General features: G+C 41.3%; 1 protein-coding gene across 3 annotated transcripts in view; it reads left to right on the forward strand.

The window, feature by feature from the left end:
• The window catches only part of abl1 (c-abl oncogene 1, non-receptor tyrosine kinase), a 39,397-nt gene extending 26,416 nt beyond the window's left edge, over positions 1-12,981 (forward strand). Inside the window, exons 5-12 of one of the 3 annotated variants that reach the window (XM_079606214.1) lie at positions 2,132-2,216; positions 4,335-4,512; positions 5,160-5,344; positions 5,419-5,571; positions 6,430-6,519; positions 6,602-6,730; positions 8,097-9,128; positions 11,288-11,960. In XM_079606214.1, the coding sequence (XP_079462340.1) occupies positions 2,132-2,216; positions 4,335-4,512; positions 5,160-5,344; positions 5,419-5,571; positions 6,430-6,519; positions 6,602-6,730; positions 8,097-9,128; positions 11,288-11,814 (2,379 nt within the window). In that variant the 3' untranslated portion in view covers positions 11,815-11,960. Of the gene's footprint in view, positions 1-2,131; positions 2,217-4,334; positions 4,513-5,159; positions 5,345-5,418; positions 5,572-6,429; positions 6,520-6,601; positions 6,731-8,096 lie in introns of all 3 variants that reach the window. The other 2 variants (XM_079606212.1, XM_079606213.1) reach the window with 2 other exon arrangements.
• The last annotated feature ends 904 nt before the right edge of the window (positions 12,982-13,885 follow it).

The raw sequence follows: 13,885 nt of genomic DNA on the forward strand, positions 1-13,885 counted from the left end.
CTAGTTTAAAAGGCCTTTTAAAATTAAATATGAACGCAGTTTTGGATTAAATAAAAGGACAGTCAAATAAAACGCGTTTTATTTCCTGTTTAGTTGGTAACACTACAATAAGATACCATTCATTAACATTACTTAATGCCTTATCTAACATCAACACATTAAGTGAACAATATATTTTTACAACATTAATGTATGTTTGTGAATGTTATTTAATACAAACACTTGATTGTTCATGAACAGATAAAACTTTTGATTTTAAAAATGTATTAGTAGGCTACATTTTTAAATGACCCCAAGGAGAATAATTGCTTCATTTATTGTTAGGTAATTTTATCTAATGTTATCTAACAAATGGATATACACTTTAATATATGTAAATTTAATCTAAATTAAGCTTTTGTACCGAAATTGGTACAGAGAACCGTGGATTTTCACGGGTATTGGTACCGAATACTGAAATTTTGGTACCGTGACATTTATTCAAAAATTTTCACGCTCTCGTGTCGTTAATGTGTTGATGTTAGATAAGGCATTAAGTAATGTTAATGAATGGTATCTTATTGTAGTGTTACCAACTAAACAGGAGATAAAACGTGTTTTATTTGACTGTCCTTTTATTTAATCCAAAACTGCGTTCATATTTAATTTTAAAAGGCCTTTTAAACTAGATACAACCGCACACGATACCACTTTAGGGTCCGTTCACATATGACATTTCGCGTTTTATGCACGTGCAAATTCGTTATTTCAAATGTAGGCGCGCGAAAATTTATTACCGTGACAACACTATTCTGTCAGTAATGACTCTCCTTCATGTTGTCTCCTTCATGCTGTTGCCTTTGGCTTGCTCAGTTGGGGATATTCAATTTAATTAATCAATCAATATTACTATTGATTAGCATTACCAAACATGGATGTTTTATTATTATTTTAATTTAATACTGTGAAGCTGCTTTGATACAATCTGTATTGTGAAAAGCGCTATACAAATATTCTTGACTTGACTTGACTTGACTTGTTCCCCGTAAGACTTTCGTTCATCTTCGGAACACAAATTAAGATATTTTTGATGAGATCTGAGAGCTGGCTCTCTCCTCCATAGGCTGCTGGGTAATTGATGTCTGCCAGCCCAGATCGCTGGCTCATAATAATGACAAAGTGCTGAAAATGAAGAGTTGAATAAAGTCATTATTTTTGTTTGTTTTTGCGCACAAAAAGTATTCTCGTTGCTTGGTTGAGTCACTTGGACTATTTTAACGATGTCTTTACTAACTTTTCTGGGCTGGCAGACATCAATTACCCAGCAGCCTATAGAGGAGTGAGACAGCTCTCAGATCTCACCAAAAATATCTTAATTTGTGTTCCGAAGATGAACGAGAGTCTTACGGGGTTGGAACAACATGAGGGAGAGTCATTACTGGCAGAATATTACTTTTTTTCATCAAAGAATCCTGAAATAAATGTGTACACAACTGTTTTCAACATTGATAAAAAAATTAATGATCATCATATTACACTGATTTCTGGAGGATCATGTGACACTGAAGACTGGAGTAATGATCCTGAAAATTCAGCTTTGATCACAGGAATAAATACAATTTTAAAATATATTTAAATACAAAAAGATTATTTTAAATTGTCGTAATATTTAACAAAATTACAGCTTTTTTGTATTTTTTTAATCAAATAAATGCAGCCTTGGTGAGCAGAAGAGAAGAGTTCTTTTAAAAACACTAAAAAATCTTACTGATCCCAAACTTTTGACTGGTAGTGTACATGCGTGTGTGTGTATTTATATATACTAAATATTTTACACAGCACACATGCATATATTATGTAAACACAATCTTTTATTTTGGAGGCGAATTCTCACGATTAATCACAGCCCTATGTGCTCTGACCTGCTGTAGTTTTATTCATTCTTTTTTTGGGGTCCAGTTGACTAATTTGATGAGCTTCTACCAGTTGACAAATCAATTTGTTTCAAAATGTCATAAAAATTATTAGCTTTTTGCATAGTTTTCCAGTGGAGAAGCATTGAATTAGAGCATGAAAATTCTCATCTAAAATCACAGTTTTGTACATAAAACAATGAATCCTTGTTGGGAATTGTTTTTTTCCTCTTGTGCAGGAAGACACGATGGAAGTGGAAGAGTTTTTAAAAGAAGCTGCAGTCATGAAAGAAATCAAGCACCCGAACCTGGTGCAGCTGTTAGGTGAGTGTTTCTCTCGGGGCTTCTCACTGCACCGCTCTCATGGGCTTTATACCGTAGATGTAAACGTCAGGTTACGCGTAGGTCAAAAGACTGTGTTGCTCCAAAGTCCAGTGGCTTCTGACTTTCACGGGTTCTATTTCTTTCATACTAAATCTAACAGCCAATCAAATTACATTAAACTAAATCACTGGTTAACTGTTTACATTCCAATTTCTGTGTTTTATTTGCGACACAGGTTTTCTCAGGTTTTACAAAATAAACTAAAAATATTTTTACTTCCATAGAAATGGCTTCAACAAGTATCACAGAATGATTCGATGCTACGAGTGTCGTATATCCCACGTTAGCGGAGACTATGTAGAAAGCAGGTCTTCGGGTGATCGTCATCATAATTAAACAATCATAATGATTAAAAACAATGTTGGGAACAGTTACACATCAGAAAAAAAGCCATAAATACAAATGAAAAGGGATTTATTTGAGGATTGATATACAGCACCTAATTAGCTGGGAGACCGCGGTGAGTGTGTTGATTGAAATAATAATAGGCAGTTTCTCGGTTTTCCAGAGTTCAACAAGAGAAGAAACTGCCATCAAAGCAGCACTTTCTGTAACCAATCAGCACATTCATTTCATTATTTATTTATAAAGCACGTTTAAAACCAACACAGGGTTGACCAAAGTGCTGTACAGATCATTATACTCGCATAAAAACAGAACAGATTATAATCTATAAAATAAGAACGCAAAACTAAATAATTGATTGAAAACCAGCATTACATAGACTTCATGCAGAATCTGTAGGTCTGTGATTGTGAGTGATGGACATCAGACATGAACCAGCCACTGATGCACAGCTTCCTTCACAATGTAATGTTCAGCAATATTTTTGATCTCCTGCACTGACAGCATTATATGAACTGATGAGCTGGACGATGACATCACCGTTTCTCCAGAGCCGCTATATATATAAATGAACTAAATGAATAACTTTTTTACAACTGAAGTGAAGCATCACTGAACTCACTTAAAGGATTAGTTCACTTTAAAAAAACTTTTGCTGATAGTTTACTCTCCCCGATGTCATCAAGATGTCCATGTCTTTCTTTCTTCAGTGGAAAAGAAATGAAGGTTTTTGATGAACACATTTCTCCATATAATGGACGTCAATGGGCCCCTAACGGGTCATGGTCCAGATGACAGTGTCAGCGCCGCTTCAACGGGCTTTAAACGACACCAGACGATGAATACGGGTCTTATCTAGCGAAACCATCGTCATTTCAAACATAAATAAACAAGTTTCAGTTTTATAAGCACAAGCGCTCGCCTTGCTCTGTTCTGTGATGCGCATTCGTGACGTCACGTGATACGCAGTTACGCTGTAAAGGTCACGCTTCTGTGAGAAGTAAAACATTTCTGTCCTGACGAAAATGTTCTTTTAGGGTTTTTAATATTCCAACACCAGGATACACACACGAGATGGGCATTTTAACCGATAAACTGACACACAGTCATTTGAATATGTGTGTATGGTCCTCCTTCCGCACATCTGTAAACACTGACTCGTCAAGCGTGACCTTTACAGCGTAACTGCGTATTACGTGACGTCACGAACGCGCATCACAGAACAGAGCAAGGCGAGCGCTTGTGCTTATAAAACTTAAACTTGTTTATTTATGTTTGAAATGACGATGGTTTCGCTAGATAAGACCCGTATTCATCGTCTGGTGTCGTTTAAAGCCCGTTGAAGCGGCGCTGACACTGTCATCTGGACCTTGACCCGTTTGGGGCCCATTGACGTCCATTATATGGAGAAATGTGTTCATCAAAAACCTTCATTTCTTTTCCACTGAAGAAAGACAGACATGGACATCTTGATGACATCGGGGTGAGGAAACTATCGGCAAAAGGTTTTTTAAAAGTGAACTAATCCTTAAGCTGGACTGTGACGCTATTCTCTTCTGGAAACACACTCTGCTGCATTATTGTCCTGCTATCTCTGTAAAGCTGCTGTGAACCGTAAAAAGCGCAGTATAAATAAAGCTGAGTTGATGAGTGTGCAGGAGAGCTGCTTCTCACTCGCTCCTGCGGATGTTCTGTGCTCGTCTCTTACGCCAGGCGTCTGCACACGCGAACCTCCCTTCTACATCATCACAGAGTTCATGACGCACGGGAACCTGCTGGATTACCTGCGCGAGTGCAACCGCCAGGAGGTCAACGCTGTGGTGCTGCTCCACATGGCCACGCAGATCTCCTCTGCCATGGAGTACCTGGAGAAGAAGAACTTCATACACAGGTGAGCGCACACACCCCGCCGTGTTTAGCTGCGATTCCGATTCTCATCGATTCCAATAAGATAAAAATAAATTAAAACTTAGATATCATTCACATTTAGTCTTATTGCAAAACATTTAATTGTAGCTGAATATCATCAACATGCTAAAGAACGTTTGCCTGTGGTTTAAAAATACCATAGAAACAACTAGCCTAGCTAATATACATTTCAAGCATTATTAAAGACAAGGAAAAGCTTCATCCACAGGTGAGCCAGAACTGCAGTCCACATGTGACGCCTACACTAGTGTTGTCAAAAGTACCGACTTCACTCGAGACTGAAATTGTAAAAATGTGCCGCTTCGAGCGGAATCATAAACGCCTCTGATTGGCTGTGTTCCGAGCTCATCGGGTATGTCTGTGATTGCCTCCCTTCAAAAGGCATTTTGACCTAAACCGAAAATACGGTCAATCTTAAAAGTGCCGTTTCCATTCTCATTATGCTTTTACACGAAAGTTTAACCCGGGTAGATGAACAAAAAGAGCCTAGGTTAAATTTTGGCAACAGTTATTACCCTTTAACACTATGCACAAAAAAAAATCAGATACAGGACAACTATGACTGTTCTGAATGACATGTTTCCAGTCACAGTCTGGCTCTTGTTTCAGGGATCTAGCGGCCCGTAACTGCTTAGTTGGGGAAAACCACTTGGTTAAAGTGGCAGATTTTGGACTGAGTCGCCTGATGACGGGAGACACGTACACAGCCCACGCCGGAGCCAAGTTTCCCATCAAATGGACCGCACCGGAGAGCCTGGCCTACAACAAGTTCTCCATCAAGTCCGATGTGTGGGGTAAGCTAAGATCAATGAAACGCTGGTGCTGTCGATGCTCGTGTCGAACTGACATTCTGGCTTGATCTCTTCAGCGTTTGGAGTCCTGCTTTGGGAGATTGCCACCTATGGGATGTCTCCGTATCCTGGAATTGACTTGTCCCAAGTGTACGAGCTACTAGAGAAGGATTACCGCATGGACCGACCCGAGGGATGCCCGGAGAAAGTCTATGAGCTCATGAGGGCCTGTAAGCAGCTCTTCATATCATTTAAGAAAAGTGACTCCAATGTGATTACAAGTAAACCGTATCCTTCCCTCGCACTTTGTGACACATCTTTCCCTCGCGGGTCAGAAGCCCTAAAAAGCGCTAAAACCTTATTTTTTATATTTTTAATGTAACTTTTTATTTATTTATTTACCTTTAAATTACTAGATTTGATCAATAAATAATAAATAAATATTCATTTAAGCACATTCATCGCATGTTTTTCAACTTAAATTCAAAACAACTCACAATTTAATTTTAATTTAGCTCAAAATATCTTACATCAGGAGTCTGCCGACCTCTTGTGGGAAATAATATAATGATATAATAATAATAATATATAAAAATTAAAAATAAAATAAAAAATTATATATAATATAATAATATAACATGATATTTCATGACTCTAGTTGGGCTTATAGCTCTATATGGAGCAAATGAGCTGTTCCGCTCTTCAGTGTGCATTCAGATACACATGTAGACATTATAAAATCTTTTTTTTTTTTTGGTAAAGGTTTAGCATTTTTAGTTTGATTTATGAGCATTTTTAAGTTTTTATATGTGTACTGAAGCATTCCTCGCATTCCATTCATTCCTAAAGGGGTCAAATTGACCCGCGAGGGAAGGATTTGTTGCTATTTTAAATTTTAACCACCAAACTCCTTGACTCAATTCGATTTTATTTTTTGTGTATTTGTGGGTAAGTCAAAACTCCTCAGGTCTTGGACCCCTCTTATGAACTACATTTTTACAATTTAAAAAAACATTTGGGGGTCAAAGTGAATACACCTACAGGTCTTAAGTTGCCCTTTGGACTGACTTAAGTGTTTCTGTCTTTAGGTTGGAGATGGAACCCTGCAGAGCGACCTTCTTTTGCTGAAACCCACCAGGCGTTTGAGACTATGTTTCAGGAGTCCAGTATCTCTGATGGTATGACTTGATCTCTGGAGGTATAGAGAGATTTGCATGTACCTTTCTTGTGGCTCATGTTTTAAATGTTCCTGGGTTGCAGAGGTGGAGAAAGAGTTGGGGAAGAAAGGTAAGAAGCTGCCACTGGGTCCAATACAACAGGCCCCAGAACTTCCCACTAAGACGAGGACACTACGAAGACATATGGACAGTAGGGATGGTGACAGCCCGGGTAAGCTGTGCTCTGTCTAGAGAAATAGCCCACGATTTACTCTCCCTCAAGCCATCCTAGGTGTATATGACTTTCTTCTTTCAGACGAATACAATTGGAGTTATATAAAAAAATGTCCTGGCTCTTCCAAGCTTTATAATGGCAGTGAATTGCTGTTTCTGTTAAAAACTTTTAAAGTCCATAAAAGTGCATCTGTCCATCATAAAAGTGCATCTGTCCATCATAAAAGTGCATCTATCCGTCATAAAAGTGCATCTGTCCATCATAAAAGTGCATCTATCTATCATAAAAGTGCATCTGTCCGTCATAAAAGTGCATCTATCCATCATAAAAGTGCATCTGTTCATCATAAAAGTGCATCTATCCGTCATAAAAGTGCATCTGTCCATCATAAAAGTGCATCTATCTATCATAAAAGTGCATCTGTCCGTCATAAAAGTGCATCTATCCATCATAAAAGTGCATCTGTCCATCATAAAAGTGCATCTATCTATCATAAAAGTGCATCTGTCCGTCATAAAAGTGCATCTATCCATCATAAAAGTGCATCTGTTCATCATAAAAGTGCATCTATCCATCATAAAAGTGCATCTGTCCGTCATAAAAGTGCATCTGTCCGTCATAAAAGTGCATCTGTTCATCATAAAAGTGCATCTATCCATCATAAAAGTGCATCTGTCCGTCATAAAAGTGCATCTGTCCGTCATAAAAGTGCATCTGTCCGTCATAAAAGTGCATCTATCCATCATAAAAGTGCATCTATCTATCATAAAAGTGCATCTGTCCGTCATAAAAGTGCATCTGTCCGTCATAAAAGTGCATCTATCCATCATAAAAGTGCATCTATCCATCATAAAAGTGCATCTGTCCGTCATAAAAGTGCATCTGTCCATCATAAAAGTGCATCTGTCTATCATAAAAGTGCATCTGTCCGTCATAAAAGTGCATCTATCCATCATAAAAGTGCATCTATCCATCATAAAAGTGCATCTGTCCATCATAAAAGTGCTCCGGGGGGTTAATAAAAGCCTTCTGAAGCAAAGCCATGCATTTTTGTAAGAAACATATCCATATTTAAAAGTTTATAAAGCAAAATAAATAGCTTCCAGCCAAATTACAACCCTAATGGACTGATGCAGTTTTAACGACTTCAAAACAGAAACAGCCATTCACTGCCATTATAAAGCTTGGAAGAGCCAGGACATTTTTTAATATAACTCAGATTGTGTTCGTTTGACAGAAGAGTCATATACAGCTAGCATGACTTGAGAGCGAGTAAATCATGGGCTAATTTTCATTTTGGGTGAACAATCCCTTTAAATCCCTGTGATTAGTGAGCGATACTAATGAGTTGAACCCTTTGCAGACGCAGCAGAGCCTGAGCTCCCGATGATCCCGAGGCCTCTCCTCGACAGCAACTTGAACGAAGATGATCGGCTCTTGACTAAAGATAAAGATAAGTTCCGGATGAATCCCTTCAGTTACATCAAGAAAAAGAAGAGGACGGCTCCGGCACCCCCGAAGCGCTCCAGCTCGTTCGGGAAGATGGACGGGCACCTGGACCGGAGAGGACTGGGTCCCGATTGCAGGGATGATTTCAACAACGGGGCTTCTGCCAATGATGCCTTGCAAAGCATTGATCCTTCCAAATTGATTGGGTCCGGAGTCACCAATGGAACCCTAGTGTATCCCGGTCTGCTCTTCCCTTCTCATTCGAGGAAAAAGGGCACGGGAACAACATCAGGGAAACTCGCCACAACTCCGCCAGCAGAAGAAGACCCAATGTCAAACTCAAAGCGCTTCCTGAGGTCTTCGTCCGCATCCAGCATGCCTCCAGGATCGGAGCGATCCGAATGGAAATCGGTCACTTTGCCTCGTGACATCCAGTCTTCTCACTTCGAGTCGGGAACCATCGGAGGCAAGCCGGCTTTGCCTCGCAAAAAAGCAGATTGCATGCCAAGAGGTGGAACCCTAACCCCGCCTCCGCGCCTTCCCAAGAAAACCGAGGATGCGTCGGATGAAGTCTTCAAGGACTCGGAGTCTAGTCCCGGATCAAGTCCTTTGACTCTGACGCCAAAGCTCGGGAGACGCCCGCAAACGGAAACCTCTAAAACGAGTGCGTTGCAAGCAGAGCTCTTCAAACCCAATGTGTTTCCAACTCTGGATGAAATCCGACCTCGTAGGCTCAAGCAGACCTCGGACATCCCTGGACAACGGGAGAAGGGAAAGTTCGCGAAACCGAAACCTGCTCCTCCTCCTCCGCCTCCCGTCTCGAGCACCAAATCTGGGAAGACTTCGAGGAGTCCTACTTTTGATGCGTCTTCGGATACAAAGGTCAAGGGTTCTGAAGGGAATCCCGGATCCACAGAGCTAGGCAAGGGAAGTCTTTCCCAAGAAAGTGCCAAAAAATTGGCTAAAAACACCTCGAAAGTTCCTCCCACTAAAACCTCTCCCGCTCCTCCGAGTGCTCAGCTTCCGGGAATGGGAACGACTGTCGGAGACCCCGGATCGAACTTCATTCCTCTCATAACGACTCGCCGTTCGCTGAGGAAAACGCGCCAGCCGTCGGAGAGACTGTCCAACTCTTGCATCACGCGGGAGATGGTCTTGGACAGCACAGATATTCTGCGCGCCGCGATCGGACGGATCTCGGAGCAAACCGGGAGCCATAGTGCCGTGTTGGAGGCCGGGAAGAACCTCTCCAAGTTTTGCGTGAGCTTCGTCGAGTCCATCCAACAGATGCGCAACAAGTTTGCGTTCCGAGAAGCCATCAATAAGCTGGAGAGCAGTCTTCGTGAGTTGCAGATCTGCCCAGCGGCCACCGGGGGAGCCAACACTCCTCAAGACTTCTCCAAGCTGCTTTCCTCCGTCAAGGAGATCACCGACATCGTTCAGAGGTAGCGGAGCAAAGCATGGATGCGGTCGATATCTAGATTCTTCTCTGGGTGGACGTACTCTTCAAGGGAACCCACCTCATGCCAAGCAGAGAAACATTTACCAGCGACACTTAGACAGGGCCAAGGTCCTCGAAAGTTCGTTTGGCGATCTTAAGGTAGAAAGGTCCAAGTTTGAGTCGAGTTTCTAAGCAATTCCACAACTTGACTTTGACTTTTCTTGCATTTTCTCGAAGCATTGCTGGTGATTGTGACCGATAAACACCTCACAATTTCCAATATTTTTTTAGGGATCAAAATATATTTGATTACAAAAGAAACATTCAAGATCATAGTATTGACAAATACTGAACTCTTTTTCTCCGTGTGGTTGGGTCAAGAAAGGGCTTTGTTGTGAGATGTGAACGGTCCCTGTGAAATGAGGAAGCCGACTGATCAAGTATTGTATGATTGCAACGCTGTGCCATGAATGACGTTTAACTGGCGGGGTGTTGGAGTCGGCGCGGTTTCCCAGCTTTCCTGATCCTGTCGAGGGATCTGAACAAGTGCACAATCACTACAGTACACACTCCCCCAAACACACCGTGGCCTTACAGAGCGAAGGAAACACTACTGTCTCGAGGAGAAAGACTTGCGAGTGGGAATCAGAGCTTAAGAAGCAGTATATGTATAGATGTTTTTATTGTAATGTCCTTCATTTACCACTTGGTGTCGTTCGAAAGGTTTTCCCCACACCACTGACAGAATCAGCTTTATCCAATGACCACACGCCTGTCTTAACTATAATTCTCATCGAGGACGCCTGAGTCAATGACTGTCGTACTAAAAGCTTGTGTAATTGAAATAATGCAGTTGTTTTCAGTATTAGTTTGTCTTTTCCAACTCTTTGCCATCCGACTGTGACGCCTGAGGAGAAAGCCAACCACAAGCTGCCTTTAATTCAACATGGGACTTCCAGTGTTGACTTTTCATGTTTTTTTGTGTTTTTGTCTCTTCAAAAATCATGCCACTACTTTTTAAATGTGTATTCAAGCCTCACCCTTTTGTAGACTCATCTTTGTAAATACACGTCACTTGCTTTCTCTTCTCAGTTGATTCTTCCTGTAACCTCGGTGCAATTTTGTGTTGCATAAAATACAAAGAGATTTTGCTACTTGAACAACATAAAGAGTTCATGTTGCTGTCCTGTGCATTCCCTGTTCTAGTGCTGTCATTATTGCTTGTTACGCAGGTGTTCATGTAGTTCTGGTCAAGACAAATTTAAGGCTTTTGAAGAGTGGCACAAAAATGAGTAAGTCAATGTTTATGGTAACCATAAAATAAATGTTAAACCGATGACTTAAACAAATATACAGTTCAACTTATATGTGTTGAAAAAAAAAAGATTTATATAAAATGATAAACTTAAAGGGATAGTTCACTTTGAAATGAAATGTTGGTATGTTTTATCTTACCTGAAGTGCATCCAAGATGTCGGTGTCTTTGTCTCCGCAGTAGATTCAATGTTGATATTTTTAGGTCAAACCGTTCTTGTCTGTCAGTCATATAATGCAGGTCTATAGGCACTGTCTCCAAAAGCATGCAGAGAAAAGCCCACATTACACAATTCCCCATCGTACAAAGGTCAAGGGTTCTGAAGGGAATCCCGGATCCACAGAGCTAGGCAAGGGAAGTCTTTCCCAAGAAAGTGCCAAAAAATTGGCTAAAAACACCTCGAAAGTTCCTCCCACTAAAACCTCTCCCGCTCCTCCGAGTGCTCAGCTTCCGGGAATGGGAACGACTGTCGGAGACCCCGGATCGAACTTCATTCCTCTCATAACGACTCGCCGTTCGCTGAGGAAAACGCGCCAGCCGTCGGAGAGACTGTCCAACTCTTGCATCACGCGGGAGATGGTCTTGGACAGCACAGATATTCTGCGCGCCGCGATCGGACGGATCTCGGAGCAAACCGGGAGCCATAGTGCCGTGTTGGAGGCCGGGAAGAACCTCTCCAAGTTTTGCGTGAGCTTCGTCGAGTCCATCCAACAGATGCGCAACAAGTTTGCGTTCCGAGAAGCCATCAATAAGCTGGAGAGCAGTCTTCGTGAGTTGCAGATCTGCCCAGCGGCCACCGGGGGAGCCAACACTCCTCAAGACTTCTCCAAGCTGCTTTCCTCCGTCAAGGAGATCACCGACATCGTTCAGAGGTAGCGGAGCAAAGCATGGATGCGGTCGATATCTAGATTCTTCTCTGGGTGGACGTACTCTTCAAGGGAACCCACCTCATGCCAAGCAGAGAAACATTTACCAGCGACACTTAGACAGGGCCAAGGTCCTCGAAAGTTCGTTTGGCGATCTTAAGGTAGAAAGGTCCAAGTTTGAGTCGAGTTTCTAAGCAATTCCACAACTTGACTTTGACTTTTCTTGCATTTTCTCGAAGCATTGCTGGTGATTGTGACCGATAAACACCTCACAATTTCCAATATTTTTTTAGGGATCAAAATATATTTGATTACAAAAGAAACATTCAAGATCATAGTATTGACAAATACTGAACTCTTTTTCTCCGTGTGGTTGGGTCAAGAAAGGGCTTTGTTGTGAGATGTGAACGGTCCCTGTGAAATGAGGAAGCCGACTGATCAAGTATTGTATGATTGCAACGCTGTGCCATGAATGACGTTTAACTGGCGGGGTGTTGGAGTCGGCGCGGTTTCCCAGCTTTCCTGATCCTGTCGAGGGATCTGAACAAGTGCACAATCACTACAGTACACACTCCCCCAAACACACCGTGGCCTTACAGAGCGAAGGAAACACTACTGTCTCGAGGAGAAAGACTTGCGAGTGGGAATCAGAGCTTAAGAAGCAGTATATGTATAGATGTTTTTATTGTAATGTCCTTCATTTACCACTTGGTGTCGTTCGAAAGGTTTTCCCCACACCACTGACAGAATCAGCTTTATCCAATGACCACACGCCTGTCTTAACTATAATTCTCATCGAGGACGCCTGAGTCAATGACTGTCGTACTAAAAGCTTGTGTAATTGAAATAATGCAGTTGTTTTCAGTATTAGTTTGTCTTTTCCAACTCTTTGCCATCCGACTGTGACGCCTGAGGAGAAAGCCAACCACAAGCTGCCTTTAATTCAACATGGGACTTCCAGTGTTGACTTTTCATGTTTTTTTGTGTTTTTGTCTCTTCAAAAATCATGCCACTACTTTTTAAATGTGTATTCAAGCCTCACCCTTTTGTAGACTCATCTTTGTAAATACACGTCACTTGCTTTCTCTTCTCAGTTGATTCTTCCTGTAACCTCGGTGCAATTTTGTGTTGCATAAAATACAAAGAGATTTTGCTACTTGAACAACATAAAGAGTTCATGTTGCTGTCCTGTGCATTCCCTGTTCTAGTGCTGTCATTATTGCTTGTTACGCAGGTGTTCATGTAGTTCTGGTCAAGACAAATTTAAGGCTTTTGAAGAGTGGCACAAAAATGAGTAAGTCAATGTTTATGGTAACCATAAAATAAATGTTAAACCGATGACTTAAACAAATATACAGTTCAACTTATATGTGTTGAAAAAAAAAAGATTTATATAAAATGATAAACTTAAAGGGATAGTTCACTTTGAAATGAAATGTTGGTATGTTTTATCTTACCTGAAGTGCATCCAAGATGTCGGTGTCTTTGTCTCCGCAGTAGATTCAATGTTGATATTTTTAGGTCAAACCGTTCTTGTCTGTCAGTCATATAATGCAGGTCTATAGGCACTGTCTCCAAAAGCATGCAGAGAAAAGCCCACATTACACAATTCCCCATCGTAAGTGCACACTGATGGCCTAAGACACGAAACAAGCGGTTTGTGTGAGAAAATGAACGGTATTTATATAGTTTTTATCTCTTGTAACACAGCCATGTCCAAGCGATCTGAGGGCGTGAGCGGTTCCTGGTGTGTGACGTGTGCGCAGACTGGTGCATAGATATATATATACTAGATTTCGCATTAAAGACGTTCGTTCCAATCAACTGCCGTAGCCAAGGCGACATCTAGTGTATACATCTATGCACCAGTCTGCACACACGTCACAGAAGGAAGCGCCCGCGCCCTCAGATCACTTGGACGTGGCTGTGTTACAAGAGGTAAAAACGATATAAATACTGTTGGTTTTCTCACACAAACCGCTCGTTTCGTGTCTTAGGCCATCAGTGTGCACTTATGATGGGGAATTGTTTAATGTGGACTTTTCTCCGCATGCTTTTGGAGACAGTGCCTATAGACCTGC

The sequence above is a fragment of the Phoxinus phoxinus genome (genome assembly GCF_949152265.1).
Source record: "Phoxinus phoxinus genome assembly, chromosome: 3".
Classification (NCBI taxonomy): Eukaryota; Metazoa; Chordata; class Actinopteri; order Cypriniformes; family Leuciscidae; genus Phoxinus; species Phoxinus phoxinus.